Genomic DNA, 23157 nt, shown 5'->3' on the forward strand with positions numbered 1-23157 from the left:
TTGGATTGCAAGTAAAAAAATAGTTTTAAAGTATTATGTAATGTAAAGAAAAAAACTCACAGGAACTAAAGTATTTACCAAAATGAGCAGTTTGTTTTCCTCATTTCAGAAGCTCAAAGAGAGGCAGAAGTCCCAAACAAATTTCAGAGATTGTTTAAAGCCACAGTTTTCAAGTGTGCCATAGGCTATCATCCCCACTAGTATAAAAATGACATTTTGTGAAGCACCAAAAATAAGCACGGATACAGAGAAAAAATTTAAATCTGCACTTAGAACCAACTAAAACTCACAGTTTTCAAACAAAAATTCTTCCCTTCTGGGGAGGAAAGAACACCTCTACTTATCTGAATGAAATACTGGACTCAAGGAAAGGCAAGTAAATTTTTTCAGGGAAATGATATTACAGGATGGAAGCTAAAAGATGAGTTGAGATGATGTGTAGGACATCTGCAAGCGGAAAATGCCAAATGTTTGTGCTTCCTTTCTTCCTTTTCACAGCAACTCTCTCTAAGGATCAAAGGCACATGCTTGTAAATGCTAGCAAAGTCATGACAAAGGTTAAGACTAATCCACATACTTAAGAATCAAAAGATTCTCCAAACACACAGCCCTTTAAAATTAGAATTTAAGCAAGTGGAATTAGAAAGCAGGAGAGATGAGCATCTTTGAGAGATGTGCATTTCTACTTAGGTAGATGCTTGTTTATATAGATAACACAGCAGAAATACAAGGGAAAATGTTCTATCTCTCCCAGACACCAGTTTCAACTTTATGTTATTTTTCAAAAGCTCAGATATGGGACAAGACAACCAGACTTGAAATATGAATTCTGTATAAAACCTGCTATTTAGTAGAAACATTCACCATAAACCAGTCACACAGAATAAATATGTATATATTATCCCAGCTGCAGCCTGCAACTTCCAAATAGAAAATTACTTCAAGTTTGAAGCCCACTTGCAAAATCTTCAATTTGAAGGACATAACTGCTGGAGGAAGACTTTGTATGACTGCAGTGTCTTGAGTTTCACCAAAATTTTACCTGGATACAAAGTAAGGAAAGATCCAGGAAATTGCTATGCTGAATTTGTTTGCTGGGAGGTGTGATCAAGTAAAGACTTCTGGATTCAGGTCTCAAGAAAAGCCTCCTGGGCCAGGTAATTGAATGTCACTGCCAATATCAATTCACTTGCTTCAGTGAGAATAAAAATTTCTTATTTTCAAATAAATATATAGATACAGACATACTGCATTGACAATCTGCATACTGCATTACAAATCTCAGGCATTAAATGAACAAGTTCAGAGCATACAAACTTGTGAAAAAAGGGAAAGTTTCACTGCTTTCAGTAAAAGTCAGGAACTATGGTATCAAAGTAGATTTAGATAATTAACATCTTGAAAATGTATCACATTATGATTGTTTTCCTTATCATTAAATTATCAGATCTAGCTGAAAATTCTGATATTCCACATAAAGGCTGACTAAGGGGGCCAGGGTGGTTTATCTACACTTGGACCAAAACTCTCATTTGTTTCACAATTTTATTTCAAACAGATTTCCAACACATTTTTATTATTTCTGTGTCTATAAATAAAGTATCATTAATGCACTTGCCACATATTCTGCAGATAGAATATAACAGGAATAATATGTTTTAAAAACCAGCCTTTTTTGGGGAGAACCAATTTCATATCCTAATGTTCTCTACTGAAGGGCCCAGGTAAAAAAAAAGGAACCTGTTAAGATTCTCATCCTTTAAAAGAAATGAAAAGAAGAAATCCACTGAAGGTCATCTCTTAATGCGTTTTTCCTTAAATTAGTGTTAGGGAATGTTGGAGGGAAGCAGTGTTGTGTCCCCATCACCCCTTGTTTTTCTTTGTGGGAGAATGCTATTGTACAATAAAAATGTCTTTTCAGTAATTTGTCATCTGCTTTGAAATCATTCCTTTCAATATAACCTTTTGTTAAGATCAGGCAAAAGAACACATCTCCTTCTGCAGAAAGGCACAAATTAAATTTCTAGAATACACTATAGGAGGATGAGTTCTACTGACAAATTGTACTTCATGAGCATTAACACAGTTGAAAGATGAAGATATTTGACACATTTAGATCATACCTTGTATAAAAATTTGAATTAGTACACATTATCACTTTTGTATTCTTAAGCTTAAATTCAGTATCATTAGCTCCTTCTAAAACTCGTATAATTTGACAAATGTTAAACTTCATACTTTTACAAAATAACTTCTGCTTATTCACTTTGTGTGAACGTATGTATTGAAGAGGAGAAAGCAAAAAGAGCTTATTTTGACTTAGAACCTGAAATTGTATCTTCTTTTCACCTACTCCAATGTCCCCTGTGAAGTGGCAGTGCTATCATAACCCTTATTTCCAAACAATTTCATATTATTGGAAGTCCTGCATAAACAGAGACTGCAAGCTTGGACTTTTACGACTGCCCTATTGCACATATTTCTTCATATGTCCGAAGAAAGTTTACGAACCTACCTCTTTACAGAAAAATGTCCCTCTGCTTTTAGTGGTCAGATATTTCAACTTCTTCTCATGTCCTGATGTGCAGAGACCATGCTGCTAATGCCTACACTTGTGCATATAAATCTCTAATCTGTCAATCCACTTGCCTGTGAATAGTCTATTTAGGTTGGGTTTAAAGCAGTGGGAAGTCGACCTACACGAGAGAGTTCCCTTGTAAAATGACCGGAGGTCAGTGTTATTATCTCTGTAGGCTACCAATGGTGCATTTGTTCCACCCTGTGTATGAGTCATTCATTTATAATAAGCTCCACTGCGCTTTGAAAGTGCTGGGAGGGATGGGTACAGAAGCTTATCTTCTGTCAATTGGCTGAAGCATAAGACGACTCCAAAAAGAGATGTCCTCAGTATTTAACTGATCAACTAGAAGATGATTTAACTTTGTTATAAATAAATTAGAGACCTTACACCCAAATCCCAGTAGAAGTATGCTGTAATCCCACTTTCTATTCAGACTGCCACTTAGCTATATACTTCCTTCACTTTTGAAGTTCTCATTGTTTATAAATACCTGCTGAAAATGTGTATTGTCAATAGCAACTTCCCATTAAAAGCAAAAATAGTTACAAAAGCCAGTTTAAGCAATCAAAGTACAACTCCATTATCCAGATGTAATTTTAGATCCAATAATTTATCTTTCAAACATAGAATTTAAATAATGCAACTAAAACAAGATCAATATTCAACTGAAAGTAAGTTATGTACAGATGTAGGTTCAAATTTTCCAGATGCAAAACCCCCATATGGCTTCAACAGAGTGGAACATTTCTCTTTTATAGGTTTCTTGAGGGAGTGAGAGATGAAGGTGAAAGGAAAACACAATAAAACAAAACCATTTCAGCATTCCTGCAATCACTGACATTTGTAAATGGCTATGGGATTAATGCAAAAAACTACTCTCCTACTCAACATATTTGTAAAACATATTTACATACTAGCTTAATTCATAGCTATTTATAAATTTTAATACAGAAGTGTCATTTAAATGTTTCATACACTCTTCTTATGAGGCACTTTTGTTAGTCTTGGAATTCCTTCCACAATTTAGCTGCTGCTGTTTTTTCCAACCTTATTCCATCTCTCTGAGGTCTCTCCTTAAAAGCCTATCTACCTGTTCTCTTTATAAGATGTGGCATTTTTAGATGGTAGACTATAGAACCAAGGAGAAGTTAGTTAAAGCTTTCTTAATACAAGAGACAAAGGTGTCAAGATACATAAATTTATGTGGCTTTGTCTTGAAAAGATACAGAGCAATACAACTTGTCAGCTTGACAATTCTTCCAGGCTTTGTTTACTGTTCTTGCAACATTCACAGAAAATGAGATCACCAATCAGACAAGGTCAGAATATCAGGCTATCCAAATGCTGGATAAAATATAGCACTGAGCATGGAAAGTGAATGTCATACATCATTACAGAGGAGCTCAGATTACTGCAGGCACACAGTACCATGCTTCAGTAGTAGCTGGATTCAATGCAACATCTACCACATTGACAGGCCACCCCAAAATAACTACATATATAATTTATTTAAATAAGAAAATATTTTTATTTCCTTTAATAATATTCTGGATCCATGAACAAAATGCATAATCATTTTCTGAGTATCCATCTTTCCCATTTCGCAATACATTTCTGAAACTTACTCATGTCCTATCCTTGTTATGCAATGCCTACTTTCAATTCAACTACCAAATGTGGAGTCATTTGCAAAGCTGAAACAGTAGAATACAAACAAGGGGCAGAAAGGTCAAAACAGGCCTGACATCTTTACAGGCCTGTCTTCTCACTGACAGATTTCCCAAAACACACTGTGCTTCTTGTTAAGCAAGTGTCACCAGTTTCTTTATTGTCTTCTTCCAAGGTGTTAAACAGCTCTGTACTGTTTGATAACCTGTCATCACCCAACAAATGTTAGCAATAAAGAAAAAATGCACTAGTTTTCCATGACAGCATAATAAAACATACTCAAGAGCTTTTCGCTAAATTTACTATTTGATAAAACTAAAATAAAAAGCACAACTATGTTGAGGTTTTCCAGCCTTGCCCCAGGAAAAAAAACCAAAAAACTGTAATGCACTTAAAATATCACCCCAGCCTAACTGATCAATCAAATGAGCTTCTGTGTAAACATAAAACACACTTGCCACACACGCAATTGTTTGAATTGCACTGATCTACCCAGAAAACTGACAACAATGGGGGTAAAAAACTTTCTAATTATTACAATATGGCACTTTCTTTCTTCTTTCAATTCCATGGTGAACAACTTCTTTCTTTCTTTCTTTCTTTTTTTAATAAGAGGTAGACAATTAAAACCACAAGTCAATTTTCTAAGAAGAGGAAGGGGTGATAGGCAGATGGCAAAGGTGCAAAAAGCCTTCACTAGGATCCTGACAGCAGGGCAGGAATGATCCCCATCATTTGTTGGTAAAGATGCAAGTATGTGATCTGCCTACACTACTATGATGCCTGTTCATTGCTCCTTCACCACCCTGCTGTGCCCTTACTTTTTTTTTTACAGAGTACCGAGAATGTCTTTTAATATTTTTATATAATCTGCCAAAAGTAGAAGTTTAAATAGTCATTAAGTGCACCATATAATTCACAAACCCTTTTAAATCAGTATTACATCTGACAATCTTCCTAACATAGAATTAGTAAAAAAGGGGAAGAAAAGCTGAATTTCTAATTAATTCACTCCTCCCCTATTAGTGATTAAAAACATTCATGTATATGAATAGTGCTTGCAAATTTATTTTGCTGTTGATGTTGTCAGGATAAAAATCTTTAAAGTACTGCCTGTAGATACACCCACTTCCTTACAATAACTACTTTCAAGTGTATTATAAAGCAAATTTGCATAATCTTGGACCCAGGAATAATGAGGACAAATAAGTCTTTCCCTGAAGATGATGATGACCTACTTACTTGCCATTAAAGGAATTAAAGTCCTCAATCTGCAATACTTTCAAACACTTATTAAACCTAGAAAACATGACAATCTATGACTTCCCCTACAGATGGGTATTACTTGGAATGAATTGCATGTTGTAGTTTTTGTACCACTATTAATATTTAACAAAAAATGCATTTGCACAATAAAGCCACACCAATTTAGTTCTCCTCGTTTCAGTTTATTTAATGGGAAGGGTAGAAATTAAAAGGAAAAAATAAGGAAAGAAAGCTACCAACTAAATACCTTTTTTAAAAAAAACACTAATTTGTTATTCAAATGTATTATTTAACTATATATTAATTTTAAAATATTCAGTTATGAAACAAAGATTTCATTCATCTTTTGAAGAAAATAAATAATTAAAAGGGGATTATTTTCTATATTATGTCTCCACCAAAAACATAGGTTACAATTATCATAGGAGTTGTGTATGACACAAAGTGAAACAAGACTTTGGAGGAGGAAATTGTGCAGCAGGAACAGCTGAACTCTTAAGAAACACAATACCTCTGTAATGCAGACACCTTCAACAATAAATAGGAAAGGAAAATAGAACACTGAATAATATATGAGCAGAACAGATCACCAGTGAAATTATGTTGGAGCCTTTCTCTGAAAATTCAGTGTTTCTTTAAGAAATATTTGCTGAGCCAATGATCTTCTAAAGTGGAAAAGACAGGTTTGGTAGTGTCTTCATTGATTTAAATAGTCATCAGGTCTCATCATCTCCATGCTTCTTTACAAGTATAAATCCCAGTATTTCAAAAATCTCACCCAAAAAACTGCAATTCCCCCCTTGCTCCTGGCCCTTTAGGAGCTTTAGAACTGCCACCTGGTGAGTGAATAATGATATCCTCAGATAACACTCAACAACATGGTCCAGAACCAAACAAAAATTAACGAGTGTAGCCAGACCGAGCTCTGCCCGCTGGGTCTGACCATACTTCCCATGAGCATTCCTGCAAGAAAGCTTGGTTAGTTCTCCTCCGAATAAACTGCATGGACCACGCCAGGGACATGTCTGGGGCTCTGCATTGTATTCTCAGGCCAAACTGAAAGAATTCCAGATTTAGGAAAAGCAACACATGAGGACCCAGGTAATGCTAAAGCCTGATTTAAGTGGACAAAAGTTGAAAATGATTATAAAGTGATAACTACTGTTTAACCAATATTTTGTTGTTTACTAGGGCTAACAGGGTGGTCATATTAAGTCTATTTCTCACCCAAAAGTGCTCAAAGCTCAGTGAGTAACAATACAGAAACATGTTTTACATAACCCATAAAAATGAGAATATTTCATTCCTAATATGAAACTGCTTTAAAATTTGATTCTTCATTCCTAGCTCTGAAAAATTTCTGGTTTTGGATGGTGCAGTTCAAATCCCAAGTGCTGTAACTCAGTTTTTTTTCCTGTTCATACCCTGATTTATTGTGGATATTGACATTTAATATATTTTGGAGACAACAATATCACTTCTATGAGAAAAATAAACATAGTCAGCTGTATTCTTTATTCAAAGTCAGAGGCTACAAACTCTGACATTTGTTGGAACCCACAGGTTTCACAACTTAAAGTAAACAATATTAGACATATTGGGGAAAAGATCCTTGTTCATAACTCAGTCTTCTGGTTCACACTCCAAAGGAAAAAAATTCCTTTACAGATTTAATTACGGAAATCCTTTCATCCTTATGTATTCTAAATGCATAAGCTGAAAACACTTTCCTGAAACAAGAAATCAATTTTGTACTCACATACACCAGCACCAAAAGGGTGAATAATTATCCACGTCTTCTTTCATTTCAGTGTAGTGGATCCTGCTGGCATTCCTGCATGGGCAGCTGCTTACATTGAACATGAACCCAAAATGCTGCTTCATATGGATTAAACGCATATGTCAACATTCAAGAAATATGGCTATGATTTTCCCTTTCACTTTACACCCCAAGGAACTTTTCACTAGTATAAAATGAGGATGCAAACCAATTTAAATTAGACCGCAGGAAGTAGCCTTTAAAACCATTGGAAACCTCAGAAAGTTTATGGTATCAGAAAAAAGGCGTGAATATCTTCCTGTCACTATTTCCATATTGGGAATTCTATCTGTACAGTTACATGCTTCCACTGTGTACTTAAATTCTTAAGGTCATTGAAATATTGAAATGTTTGATATGACTAAGATCAGAATGTATGCTTGTAATCCATATAGTAGATGTGAATATTATGGAAGAACTGTCAGAACCAGTTGTCCTTCTGACCCGTTAACCTGAGACTATACCCCAAATTGACTTTAAGCAGAACTTTTTAAGTAAACTCAAAGAGGAGATCTACTTAAAATTCATAGCACAAAACTCGCTCTTTAACACTGCACCCTTTCAGAAGCATTTTTGTCTGTTGTGCATAGAGAGTTATTCTAATATACAGTCAGTGCTAAACAGCAATTAACTCCTTTGTGTCTGATTCAATATCACAGTTAGTGTTACAAAATAAAACCTGCAATTTCTGTTCTAGGATGGACCATGCTTCTGTGCTCAGACAGCTTTCCAATTCTTTGCTGGCACTCAAAAGTAGAAAACAGTCATAGCTCTCACTTCCAGCTTAATGCTTTCCTTACATTTCAATGAATGCGTGGAGAAAAGGGCACTTACATCCTTGACTGTGTGCCTCAAAGACAGTTGCATTCCTCTCAGCACAGTAACTCCATCTACCTAAGCACACTTTTATATCCTCTTCAATATTACAGTAATGGAGAAACTCCAAGGGAGGTCATTTGAAAAAGCACAATCTTAACTTACAGATGGGTATAAAGGTTGTTGAAAATCAGTATTCCTTACTTCAGTGGGTTTTGAATAATGCCCTGGGTCTAGTCAAGCAAAACTCTTTTTAAAGTCAGGGTTAAGATACAGACATACATCCCTTTGCAGTGGCTTGAATGTATTTTATTACTACATTAAAGGTCAATGCAAGTACATTTTGTCTTTGTCACTTAACTAGAGCTGTATTTGACCTAACTGTGCAATTGTGTCCCACAAGAGGAGAAAAGGACCACAGATTTAAACAGACTATTACAGCGTGTTTTGCACTACGAATTAATTAGGTTAATGAAATGTAATGTAATAAGATAAAATTAAGATTCTATCTCAACTGCAAATTTATAAATTTTGTACAGATTCTCTGACTTATTTGAGCTATTAAAATTTCCTAATAGTAATTCAGGCAGCTGAGCTTTGGGAACTAAGACTGTATTTGGGAAATCAAAATCTCAAATACACTTTCATATCACATATTTCCCTCTGCTTACAGCATGCAAAGTTATTGAAAGATGAGAAAAAAAATGCACGAGCTTTGAGCAAACTGAGTGGTGAGAGACCTGGTAAAACTAAAGATTTAGAAAGATAAATCTGTTGCTTGTTTTCAAGCAGGTTTACTGCTAATTCTCCTTAGCCTCAGTAGTAGTGTCTTTCTTTATTGTCTGACCAGTGTTGCTCCAATGATAATCATCCTTCTGCTAGATGTTACTTAATCAACTGCTTTTTAGATGACAAAAATTTACAGTTGATTAGACTGCATAGCTGCATTGGTATTTCAAAAGTTTCTATGAAGGGATTATTTTTGTGCTCAAATAACTCTAAATAAAGGGTTCTGCAGTCTGAATATCCTTGGATTCTGAAGAGTGTTCACTGAAGCAGATAAAGCTAAGTTAAAGAAGCATTTAGTGCTTCAGCATGCCAGCTTCAATAAATATCTGTTCTGTTTATAAGTGAGCACCCCCATGCACACATTTCTCCCTTTAGCTGTAGTGTATGTCTCTATATACCACAGTGTATGCAGATTTAAAGTCTAAAGCCAGCACTTGCTCTTCTGAGAACAGAGTTGAGACTTCAATGCTATTACCCTCAAAGCCAGTGTTGGCACAATTCAGTCATTAATGACAGTTTTGTGTCCTTTCCCTGTGAAAGAGGGTTACTTAATCTTCAGCTGGTTATGCTCAGCATTGGCTCAGTTTGCTCAGTATTCAGGAGCTCAAATTTCAAACAGCACAGTGATCAGACTTGATTATCTCCTTAAAACAGATACAACTGGCCAAAAGAGCAAGCTCCAAAAGAACCAAACTTTTCTGTAAACCTATACTGAAGATCAGTGAGAACCTCAGCAGAATTCCGCATTAAAAAAAACCTGAGCTACAGTGACATACAAACAATGTGATCCTTCCCTCCCTATCCCTCATAAGGGCTCTGGCAGTCATGATAACCTTTTAACAAGGGAAAACATGATTCTAACCATTTGTCCCAGAGACAGAAAGTATCAGCAGCATCATTCAGAGAGAAGGGCAAGCAAAAGACCTTCCGTAAAATCCTGAGGTCTGTTCTTCCAAGGCAAAAATATTTAAGGTGAACAAAACAGTAAGCAGCAAGAGCTGAGAAGCCAAAACTAGTGTTCTGAAAAGGACATATCCTTTATGTTCTGAAAAGGAGATATCCTTTAGGTTGCACAGCATCACACAAAAATAAGTAACAGGGCTTAAGTAAGTTTTTTTCTAGCAGTAGGTTATTCCAGACCGACAGGTTTATTTACCTATGGAGAATCTAGCTGGTAACACAAGTGTTAGACTGGAAGGATGACTGACATGATATAGCAACTGTAAGGAATATGAACTTACTTCATATTCCCTTCTTTCATGTTCTAACACAACTGTTTTTTCAATATCCAAAAAAATAAAACTTGATATTTACAAATATAGAGCAATACATCAGAGTATTACAGAGTACTTCAAATATTGTTTGGATTTTAATTGTTTATTTGTCAGTTCTCAAGGCCCTTAAGAACAAAGGGATTCCTGTAATCACAACACACTTATACACTAATGCTTTTGTATAAACATAAACACTGAATCACAAAGCTCTTTCTTCTATTTCCCCAAACACAAATATCCAGAAACTTCAGTCACTCTATTTATTAGCTAGTACAGCTTTAATCATCTAACCACTATGGTTCTCTCAGTTCCCTCTACCTTTTTATAGATTAATATAATAAAAAAAAAAAATCAAATAATCCATAAGAATGCAAACAATAAGTATCACATATGTCTTATTTTTTATATGCTCATGACTTATCTATTTAGCAGAATAATCTGATCAAGTCTTATGAACTCTGATTCTACTAAATGGTTTTACCTTAGCTTTTACTAGATGAAAGAAAAACGATCTGTCTAGTAGATCAAGAAATTTTTATTCATTCCATCTTTTCAGATAAAAAACCCAAAACATTCATTATCTCACCCTTTTATGGGTGCCACTTAAATCACAGTACCACTATTCCTGCTAAAGTTTACAAAGCTATGCCTATCCTGCTCTAGCTTTATTGTGTAAATAACAGTGGCTCAACACACTTTCCAGCAGAGATGTGAGTTTCCTGGCTAAGAAACCTGGAATGTTCCAGCTACTTCAGGCTAATGATCTCTCAAATGCACACTAATATGTTTGATAGAAGTCTCTCAGCATGTGTGCACAGAATGCTTAACATAAGAATAACACTACTGTGGGCAGGGCAAATCGCTGACACCATTTCAGACTGAGTTAGATGCTGGAGGCACAAATTAAAACTGTGAGCTTTCATTTCAGTGGGCTTTGACAGATGGAAGACTGCATCAAATCTCTAATTGTTAAAACCATTAACTCATCTTTCCACCTGCATTATCTTTGGAAAGAGCTAAGCTGGAAGTCTGAAACAATTGCTCGCATACGGAATTCAGGAGTGTATATTATTCTAAAAAGAAAGTAAACTGGTTTTTTGAGACAGTCAGTCTGTTTATTTGGCTGAAGAATTTGTAACTTGTTTATCTTTATTTTCACATTTTCCTCTCAGTTCTGAAAATTCAAAAAAGCACCTTTGAGCCTTCCCACAGAATCAATCAATCAGGGACCACTGCCTTGGCTACTGGGAACAAGAAAGTTGTATTGCAATTCACAGTGCATTATGACGATCCCCATTTATCTCCAGTCCTTGTAAATGCCACAGCACATGCAGCTCTAAATTATGCCTGCTGGTCTGTTGACTTTCAGCTGTCTATGAAAAAAAACCCTTGTGTAAGGGGCTGTAAAAAAAAATAAATTATGTCTACTTTACAAACTCTCTTGAAATGCCTTTCCCAGTCATTTCATCCCCCTTGCCCCCCACCTTAGGGCTAAAATACATTTTTCACTAAGCCAGCATCAATGCAGGACTCTTTGCCCTTTCATGTTACTCTCAGCAGCAATCAACTCTTACTGTTGTTTTTATAGGGAAGCACCTGTTATACACTCAGCACTTCCAAGTACTTGAGAAGAACAGTCTTGGAACTGTGGAGCTCACACTGTGCAAACAAACCAGAAAAATGGAGCAGCAACAGCAAAAGCATACAGTTTAGCAAGAACGGCTGCTAGTAAGACAGAAGGCGGCAGTGGGATTTTAAGGACAGGAGCTTTGCAAATGGCAGTAGGCAGGAGTCATTTGGGGCTTAGAAAGCATAAGTAGAAAACGAGAATACGACACTGGGCCAAGAATTCCATTAAGGAGCTGGAGCATCTGTCATTTACAGAGAAGTTCAGATATCTGGGACGGACCAGCCTGCAGAAAAGGTTCTGAGGGATCTTACTTATGTTTCTAAATATCCATTGGGATGCAATGAAGAAGAGGCAGGCAGGCTCTTCTCAGTCATACCCATGGACTAAACAAGAGGCCATGGGTACAAATCAAAAAACAAGAAATACAGAAACTCTTTTACTGTGCAGGTAGTCAAACACTGAAACAGGCTGCTGAGAGAGGTTGTGGTCTTTACATGTGAAGATACTCAAACTCCAACTGCATGTGGTTCTGGACAACCTGCTCTAGCTGACCCTGCATTAGAAGATCTAAGAGGGTTTTCCTTCCAACTTCAACAATTCACTGATTTTTGATAGATTTTTAAGAAACAGATAGATGGGCATACAGAATAGTGACACTAGCGGAGAGAAAGAGACAAAATACCACATAAAAATTTTCAGAGGGTAAGCTAAGGAGAGGCAAAAAACCCCAAGCCAGGAATTATGTAAAGATGTGAAAGTTAAATCCAACAGCAAATGTTAAGTCAGTGAAGGAATTCAAACCACAACATAAAACAGTTTATTGCCATTTACAAAAAGAGTAAACCTCCAGTGCAAAGTTGTTACCCTTGAAGTATTTGAGTCAGCCTTGCAGACTATTTTCTTAGGCCAGGTTTTGATAGTATTTCACATACCAAGTAGTTCTTAAACCCACATATAGCATTAGGGAAAGACTGACCAGCAAATTTAATGGTTATTGTAATGCTTTAATCCAAGTGAGTTAATCAGTGAAATCAAGGTTGGAGGCAGCCTCGGATGCAATGTTCATGCACGAGTGAAGTTTGCAGTCCTAAGGGATATGCATCAGGAAAAGGATAAAGTCAGGACCCTAAATATTAGGAAAGTAAACTTCCAGCTCTTCAATAATTTAGTCAACAGGACCCCCTGGGAAACTGCTTTAAAGGACAAGGGACCAGAAAAGAGCTAGCAGGTCTTTAAGGACATGTTCCTTAAAGCACAAGAACTCTCAATCCCAAGTGTAAGAAATCAAGAAAGGAAGGCAAGAGACCTGCAGAGATGAGTGGAGACGTGGTCAAGCTAAAGAGCAGGAAGGAAATACACAGGCAGGGGAAGTATGGACACCTATCCTGGCAAGAGTATAAGGATTTAGCCAAACAGGGTTAGGGAGAAGGCTGAGGCATTCAACTTTTTTCCTCTAAGATTCCAAAAGCAACCTTTTTTCCCCACACCTCCTGACTGGATGGGCTGCAAGAGAGGGGCTGGAGGAGCAAAGTTGCTCCAACAGTAACTAAAGATCAGGCTCATGACCACCTGAGGAACCTGAACATGCACAGTCTATGGGACCTGATGACATGTATCCCAGAGACCAGCGGGAGTTGGCTGATGTAGCTGCCATAATATTCGAAAAGTCATAGCATACAGGTGAAGACCCAGGTGACTGGAAAAAGAGAAACATTGCACCCATTTTTGAAAAGGGTAGAAAGAAGGACTCTGGGAACTACTAACCTGTCAGCCTCACCTCTGTGCCTGGGAAATCATGGAACAGATCCTTCTAGAAGCTATGGTAAGGTACATGGAGGACAAGGAGGTGATTTGAGATACATAGCATGGCTTGGCTTAACCAGGCCTTTAACAGGGTCTCTCACAACATCCCTCTCTCTAAATTGGAGAGATTGATTTGATAGGTAGACTCTCGTGGACGAGAAACTGGTTGGCTGATCTCATCTAGAGGGCGGTGCTTCCTAGAGGCCACCAGACCTCTGGGCATCGGTAATGCTTATTATTGTCATCAGTGGCATAGCAGGACAGAGGGGGCCCTAAGGAAGACCCTCTGCAGATAACACCAAGCTGTGTGGTGTGACTGACGTGCTTGAAGGACAGGATGCTATCCAAAGGGAATTGGACAAGCTCAAAAAGTGGGGCCATGGGAATTTTATGAGGGTCAACAAGATCCAGTGCAAAGTGCTCCACTTAGGTGAGACAATCCTCTGTACCAATACAGGCTGGAGGATGAAAGGATTGAGAGCTTCCCTGTGGAGAAGGACTGAAGGGTACTGGTGGATGAAAAGCTGCATGAGCCCACAGTGTGTGCTCGCACTTACTGCATCCTGGGCTGCATCAAATGCAGCGTGATCAACAGATTGAGGGAGGTGATTCTGTCCCTCTACTCTGTTCCAGTGAGACCCCACCTGGAGTGCTGCATCCAGCTCTGGAGTACTCAGCACAGGAAACATATGTTAGAGCTGCTCCAGAAGTGGGCCACAAAAATGATCAAATAGGAGAAGCACGTCTTCCATAAGGAAGAGCTCTGAGAGTTGAAGTTGTTCAGCCTTCAAGAGAAGAGAGGGCTCTAGGAAGACCTTATTGCAACCCTCCAGTACTTAAGAAGGGCTTATGAGAAAGATGGGAACTGAATTTTTAGCAGTGCCTGTTGCAATAGGACAAGGAGTAACAGTTTTAAATCAAAAGAGGGTAAATTTAGACTAGATATAAGGAAGATATCTTTTACAATGAAGGTAGTGAAACACTAGAACAGGTTGCCCAGGGCATTGGGAGATGCCCCATCCCTGGAAACATTCAAGGCCAGGTTGGATGGGACTCGAAGAAACCTGATCCAGTTGAAGATGACCCTTCATTGGGTCACTGCAGGGGGATTAGACTAGATGACCTTTAAAGGTCCCTTCCAACCCAAACTATTCTGTGACTCTAAGTGGATTACATAAAGGGAAAGTTACCAGTCAAAGTAAACATGACACACGAAACCAACTCTTCACCTGTCTGCAGTCAGAGATACATAAGAAAAAAAATACAGTCATGAAAAAGTGTGAATGTCTTCTGCTTTTCTCCTGAATCCACAAAGTAAATCACATTTCATTTTAAGAAGCAACATAATGAAACTGCCAGATAACAACATCTATACATCGAATAAAAACCATAATAGCATTTTCTACCCTCATGAACATTGGGAATTGCAAGTAAAAATGTATAAGCTTAGCTTCAGAAAACACAAACTTAATAACAACCACATCTGGGCAAAATTCTTCTTTCTCAACACTGAACACATAACTCTCAGATTTGCTCAGTAATGTCACTGAGAATTATGCTTGCAGAAAGAGCTAGAATCCATATAGATTTTATTATGTGACATTTAATTACAAAATCTCTCTTTAAAAAAAGAAAAAATGTTCTGAGATCTATCATTTTAACAAATTATAAACAAATCTCTATCAAAAAGTGTGAATGAGTATTTTTCAATATGTCTAGCAGCACTAGACATTCTGGTTTAGATACCGCATGTTCAGCCAAGACTATTTTAAAAACTGACCTATTCTACTCTTCACTCCCTAGCAGCTGCCATTTCATCTAAAAATAAAAAAGATTTATTTTTTTCTATATGTTTCCATTTAGAGAGAACTGATCCATCATTAATAAGTTATGTACATGTAATCATGTAGCAAGGCTGACTGACTACCTGTGTTGGAAACAAGTTGAATTATGTTTTAGATGAAATCTATACATAACAGACAATACTTCATCCTGTATATAACCTGCACCTCATAATGCTTTAAAATAATCACTTCAGTAACTCAGAGTTTGATATGTCATAACAAATATGATTAGTTGGAGGGGAAAAGGAGAAATAAGCCCGAAGAAGGTTTTATTTGCCTACCTACAGGCATAACCCATGCCAAAATATTATTTAAAGACAGTCTGAAGATGACAGGCATGAATATATTTTTTTGCAATATTTTGCCAAACACTTTGCTGCGATGGAAGACTTTAGGTCAGCTTGCATAAGAAAACTAGATCCATCAGTTTCCAGCTTTAACTGTCTTTCCCCAACCAGATAAAACACTCTCCAGAGGTTCTATCTTCAATTCCTCTGCTGAACCAGCTATTGGCAACAGGAACTGGGGTTTTATGTAGTCATGTATGTGAAAAAAAGAAGGGAGTTTCTGTTTGTCTGGTTCTCGCCCCAAACAAGCTTTTGACCCATGTGGTGTCTAGGAATGAGTAGAGCTGACTGAGAGGTAGGTGCTGGTCCAACAACTGTGCTAAGAAATACTGAGCCCAGCCCAATCCAGCTCAATTTCTTTTTCACAGTCTCTCCATGTTGCAGTTCTACTTCCTCATGCTGTTGTTTATGAGTCCACCTTTGCATTACTCAGCAAGTCTGACAGGCTGCCAGAAATCTAGTGAAGTAAAAAAAAATAAATGGTATATTTTAACTTTCATTATCTAGACCAAATCTGAATGGAACTTCAGTACACAAACAATTCTACCCCATGTAGTATCAATCCTTATGAGGGTGTTAATGCATGGCTCCTGGGAACATGGAGGGCTGAAGAGTATATGTGAAATGCTTCTACACAAACACAGTTTGAATCCATTCCCTTTGTCCTGATGATGCCATGAAGATTTTTGTCTTTTCTTTTATATCCGTTATACCTTTTTACAGCTTCTGTATTCCTAGTGCTTTTTGCCTACATTCTTGGACTTGTTTGTTAAGCTAAGGGACTAAACATTTTAGAAGCTTTGTAGCTAGGGATCAGTGTGCCCCAGACCCCAAGGTCCTCTCCAGAACATATTCTGTAAACCAAGATAGAACCATCCAGGGGAAGGTTCCTTGGGGAGGGGGGGCTCACTTGAGCCTCTCATTGGGGAATCTTTGATAGATATGCTAATTAGTAAAACCTATAATGTTATACCCAATGTTGGGGGGGACAGGAGAAGAGAGACACAGAGAAAGACTCGGTGGGGTACATCTCGATGCATATGACCTGGACGTGTGCACCTAAGGATCCTTAAGAATAAATACCAAGGTAAAATCCCTTTTCCCCTTCTAACCGTGTATGCCTCTTGATTTTAAGACCAGGAAAAGGCATCACTGAAATGGCAATAGGGTCATCGCTTCCTAGCGGCATAGTGGCTTCCAACTCCTCCTGTTTGCTGCCCACACTGCATGCACTGGTGTAAAGGCACCTCAGAGCTGGCCTGTCAGCCATATTGCCTTCCTAAAGGAACAGCCCTTAGTCCCTTTGAGATAATTCTCTGGTGTTTCCCTGTTGGTTTCTGTTATATCAGAAGTCCCTGGCTCGTCTCCATAAGACTGCAAGTGTGTTCCAATGTGGCCAGCACATTTCAGAGTCACTGGCAGAGGCTCCTTGCTGGCACACTGTCCGTCTAACCTTTGCTTCTCATCCCACAGCTTGCCAGGCACAAACCTAATATTGTCCCCCTCCCCTATCACAACTAGCATAAAGCCCTGTCAGTGGGCTCCTCTGACTCCCAAGCAGCGACTCTCCTCCCTGAGAAAGGCAAGTCCTTACTGGTACAAGCATGCCTGGTGCTGCATAGACCATTCCATTGACAAAAACCCATAATTTTGCTGGTGATACCAGCCCCAGAGCCATGTATTAGTAGACTCAGCCCATCAGTTTCTTCCAGTGTTGCTGCCTTCAACTGGAAGTACAGAGGAAATCATAACTTGTGCCTCAGATTCCCTTACCAAACATCCCAAGGCCCTGAAGTCCTTTTTGATCATCCTCAGACAATGTGTTGCCACTTCATCATTGCCTAGGTGGAAGATCAGTAATGAGTAATAGTCTCAAGACCGCTCCAGATTAGGAAGTTTCTGTATGACATTCCTACCCAGGCCCCAGGAAGGTGGCAAACCCTCCTATGGGTTGGGCCCAACTGGCATATTGGGCCCTCTGTCCCCTTAGAAAGGAATCATCTGCAACTCAATAAGCATAAGTTCAAACAAAACAATGGATCAATGGATGAAGTTAGACAAAGAAATTTTGATTTCAAATCTTTTTCCAAAAAAGTTCACAAACTTCATCGACCACAATGGCAATTTTATCTCAACAGTGGAAGCCAACCAGGCAATTGACAAGGATCAAAAAAGAAAGCCTTCAGTCTGCTTCAATGTTGTGTCAGTAGACAAGGAAGAGTTCATGATGGCAGCAAATTAGAAATTATTGCAACCAAAAATGACAATTTATGTAATAATCCTATAGTTGTCCTAATTGTAAGGTATTTAAACATATTGAAATTACACATGTCAGGACAAGCATTCAAGAGTGCTCTTGTGCTTCATCTTGAAAAACAGACTTCTGCAGAGATCTTACTAAATTAAATTTAAAGTAAAATCATTGGTGCCTATTTTGCTGCTCACAGCCATCTGAGAATCACAGAATGGGTAAGGCCAGGACCACAGTGGGTCGCCTGATCCAACCTCCCTGCTCCAGCAGGGTCATCCTAGAGCACACTGCACAGGATTGAGTCCAGATGGTTATTAAATATCTTCAGTGAGGGAGGCACCACCACCTCTCTGGGCAACCTGTTCCAGTGCTCAGTCATCCACACAGGAAAGTAGTTCTTCCTCATGTCCATGTGGAACTTCCTGTGCATCAGTTTCTGCCCATTGCCTCTTGTCCTTGGCACCACTGAGGTCCACCCTCTTGACACCCTTCCTTCAGAAAGACAACTGATAGGGAACCTCATCTGCTTCTCAAGGCTGAACAATCCCAGCTTCCTCAGCCTTTCCCCATAGGAGAAATGCTCCTGTTCCTTAATCATCTTTGTTGCCCTCCACTGGACCCATTCCAGGAGCTCCATGTCTCTCTTGTCCTGAGGAGCCCAGAACTGGACACTGCACTCCTGATGTGGCCTCACCAGGGCTGAGCAGAGGGGCAGGGTCACCTCCCTCAACCTGCTGGCAACGCTCTTCCTAATGCTCCCCAGGATCCCATCGGCCTTCCTGGCCACAGGGCACACTGCTGGTCATGGCAGCTTATTGTCCACCAGGACCTCCAGGTCCTTCTCCACAGAGCTGCTTTCCAGCAGATCAGCCCCCACCCTGTACTGGTGCAGAGGGCTGTTCTTCCCCAGGTGTAGGACCCTGCCTTTGCTGAATTTCAGGCAGTTCTTCTCTGCCCATCTCTCCAGCCTGTCAAGGTCCTTCTGAAGGGCTGCACAGCACTTGGAGGTATCGGCCACTCCTCACATCTTTGTGTTGTCACTAAACTTGCTGAGGAGGTATTTGCCCTCTCATCCAAGTCACTGATGAACAAGATGAACAATACTGGGCCCAGTATTGAACCCTGGGGGATACCACAAGTGACAGACCCCTGTGCCACTGATTACGTCCCTCTGCGATCTGCCAGTCAGCCAATTCTCAATCCATCCAGTCCACTCTTCCTGAGTTTGTTTATGAGGATATTGTGAGAAAGTGTCAAAAGCCTTGCTGCAATTGAGGGAGACAATATCCACTGAATTCTCCCATCCCTCCAGGTAAGTTGTTTCCCTGTAGAAGGCAATCAGGTTGGTCAAGGACTATTCCTGATAATCTACTTGTCATCCATGTGGACTGAGATAGCCTCCAGATGGCCTCCACCACCTTTCCAGGGATTGAGGTGAGGCTGACTAGTTGGTAAGTTCCCTAGGTCCTCCTTTCTGAAGGCTGGGGTGACATTTGTTTTCTTCCAGTCCTCAGGCACCTCCCCTGATTGCCACAACCTTTCAAAGACGATCATGGTTGGCCTATATATGGTCTCTCAGCACTTGTGGCTGCATCCCATCAGAGCCCATGAACTCATGGATGTCAAGGTGTTCTCTAACCCAATCCTCCTTGACCAAGGGAAAGTCTTACAACACTCCTTCACCCAGGTCTCCTGTGTCAGAGGTTCCTGAAGGCTGGTCTTGTCAATGAAGACCAATGCAAGGAAGGCATTCAGTAACTCCGCCTTCTCCATGTCCTCTGTTACCACAGTCCCCATTCCATTAATTCCAGATGTGTCTTGGCCTTCCTTGCCTCATTTCTACTCACTCTGACAACCTCTCTATATTCATTCCAAGTGGCCGGACCCTGCTTCCATCTCCTGTGTATTCCCTACTTACACTCGAGTAATGCCACAAGTTCTTTATTCATCCAAACAGGTCTCTCCCCCATTTGCCCAAGTTCTTGCTCACCAGGATATATCATTCTTGAGCCTTGCAGAAGAGATCCTTTAAGATCAACCAGCTCTCCTGGACCCCTCTTCCCCACAGGATCTGTTCCCATAGGATTCCTCTAAGAAGACCCCCTAAAGAGGCTAAAGCTTGCTCTCCTGAAGTCCATGCTTACTATCTTACTTGCCGCCCTGCTTCCTTCTTGCCCAATACTGCATTCCACAATCACATGGTCACTGCAGCCAAGGCTGCCCCCAACATTTCTATCTCCAACAAGGCCTTCCATGTTAGTTGTAGTAAGGTTGAGCAGCACACCATTCCTTGTGGAATCCTCCACTACCTGTCACACTCGTATAAACCTCCTCCACCAAGGCGCTGAGAAGCAGTGAAAGGAATTTGCATTTTTAAAAGGTTAACTGAATTTCCTGCATCACTCTGAAAATTTCAGTTAGTTTAAGCAATTGTTTAACTTTGCATTGCAAAACACAGAAAATCAAAGCCATCCTGAAAAGACAACATTTTGCATAAGTTCAGCTCTGCTAACAATTTGACCAAGTTTATATTTATTTATTTTCTAAATATGGCAAAGCTGCTTTCTTAAGGCAAATTCCTAAGAAAGAATGAAAAACATAGGGTAACATGACTGTAAAGCACATGTGAAATAATTTAAAACAAACTATCATTGAGTTTTGTAATACAATATAATACTAATTTGTAGCATTCTTACACTGGCTTCAAGATACTGATACAATTTTAAGATAAAATTCGTAACAGCTTATATACATCTTATGTGGATTTAATAAACTTGGAAGTGACTCAAAAAGATATTCCTAGAACCTCTGCCTTGCTTTAAAACCTGGACTACTTTTCCTATGATTCCTTCTTTGTTGGGCAGACACAAACCATTGGAAAACCTTTCAGATTACTTACCGCAGTAGCCTTCATAATTAAATTTTTTAAAAATTGTATCAGGATCACTGTGGAACAAGGCCCTCATGCTTTCCTGTAAAGGCAATTCAGTTATCATGAAATACATCCTTTGCACATTTGCCTGGGGTTTTCAAAAAGAATTTTAAGAATGATAAGATTTCATTGCAGAAGTGAAATCCTTAGCAGTGTGGCACAGCTAATAGGAAATGTTCCATTCTTTTCTTATATTGACATTGTTATACCCTGGATTTTAATACTGATAAAAGCAATCAACTTTGTTTTATTTACCTGCAATGGAACAGTACAAAACTGGCCCATTTCCAATCCCATTTACGTCAACAGAAGCTAGATCAGTGAATCAGTAATCTCATTCTTTAAATGTACCCAAGAAATCAACATGTGTTAAAATCAAGGGTTAGCATCAGCATTTACCATAGATTGCATTATTGAAACAATACAGAACAATGCTACTTAGATTTAATCCCATTTTCAGTACAACCTTCATGAATAAAGAATAATTATTGAAGTTAAAAGGCCTAAATTATTGTAGAAATATGTTTTTAGGATGTTTAGACAAAAATTCTACCTTAAGTATTTTCAGGAAAATTTCCAATGAATGCATGATGTTTATGAAGAGTCAGCAAAAAATGTGCAATTCCACTTGACCCACTAAAGCTCCCAAATCATTGCTGCTTCCATCCAGGCACCACAGAAAGACTCTTGCACAGGAGAATCAGCTGACAATTAGCTCACCTTCCCTTTAGGTTTTCAGGGTTAAAGTGCTAGAAAGGGAAAGGGGCATCAGTAGAGCCACTGGGATTTGTATCAAGAATATTTTCAAAGTAATTCAGATTCAACATAAAAATTAAATACCCAAACTGAATGAAATGTTGAATGCTGAAATACCCTGGTGCTGTTGGAGGAAGATTCTAGAGTTATTGACAGTTTTACTCTCCTCTGACCAAAAATACTGAAAAACCCACAAATGACACACCAGTTTCTAGCCAGCATAAACTTTGTTATAACAACAGAATTATGTTGGTTTAACTACACTTGATATGTATCCTCAAGCATGGTTCCTTTGTCCTGAAAGAGTAAATAACCCGGTTTCAGTTTCTGATATTTTATTACAGGTTGAGGTTTCCAAATAAAATATAAACGGATGCTTCTGAAAGCAGGCTAAGAAGAAAAGCACTTAATCTACAGACAAGAGACTGAAAGCAGCTAGGTAACATAAATGAGGGGGAAAAGACAGGACTTACCTTTGAACACTGTTTATGATTCTGGCACCAAGCAAGTGACCCATTGTTCTGAAAGACAAAGGAATGTACATGAATTTTAATATTTCTTTCAGGCTAGACATGTTCACCCTAACATATTTAAATGGAATACACCATCCAGTTCTGCTTAGAGAATGATGTTCTGCCGCAACCTAAGTACCAACACTGACTCCTAGTCCCTTGTGTGGAGTTAAAGGCTCACACAAGTGTAAAGTGAACATAAAAAAGTTAGGAAAGCATTTCAGCAGGCTAGTCTGGAGGAAAACTGACCAAAGGCATCTTTTAGTCGATCTTTGCAAACACTTGCTGCCTAGAATTGCTAAGTAGTAGACAAAAGTTAACACTTGCATTTAAGCAATTTATATAGATTAGTAGTGATTCGTGTAAAGAAAGTCCATTAGTTGCATTTCAATATTCCACAATACTTAAAATAAATTGTCAAGCAAAGATAATGAACAATCTTCAAGTAAATGGAAAATTCAATTAAATGCAAAATGAGTTTCCCAGAAGTCATCTGTGCCAGTTTTATTTTATATTTTTGATAATAAAGTGCATTTCCCAGATAAGGAAACACTATAGCTCCCCTTTATCCTGACTGCAGTAGAACAACCAATATAGCATAACATGCAAAATAACAATTTAAGCTAAAGGAAAAGAAAACATGATGAGAAGAGAAAGATAAGTATGAAACTGGCACAGGGACAATTGGTAACTTGCTGTTCTTCTAGAGAAGTTCTGAAGGGTCAATTTTGGAAACATTATTTCCTGATTAAAAAAACCCACAGCTTAGAAAAGAGAAGTGTATATTTGTGGTGTTGAAAGATGAAACAAAATAATGATTTACTTTATGTATAGTGGAAGACTGAAACAACATCAGGAAAACCTAAATG

At 38.6% G+C, this 23157-nt stretch overlaps 1 protein-coding gene across 1 annotated transcript in view; it reads right to left on the reverse strand.

The window, feature by feature from the left end:
* Positions 1-23157, reverse strand: part of ANOS1 (anosmin 1) — a gene marked incomplete at its 5' end in the record, with an annotated part of 113370 nt that overhangs the window by 84135 nt on the left and 6078 nt on the right. The window contains one exon of the mRNA XM_082277847.1: positions 22250-22297. Within this exon, the coding sequence (XP_082133973.1) occupies positions 22250-22297 (48 nt within the window). The remainder of the gene's footprint in view (positions 1-22249; positions 22298-23157) is intronic.

Source organism: Coloeus monedula, assembly GCF_965178545.1.
Source record: "Coloeus monedula genome assembly, chromosome: 3".
NCBI classification, from domain to species: domain Eukaryota; kingdom Metazoa; phylum Chordata; class Aves; order Passeriformes; family Corvidae; genus Coloeus; species Coloeus monedula.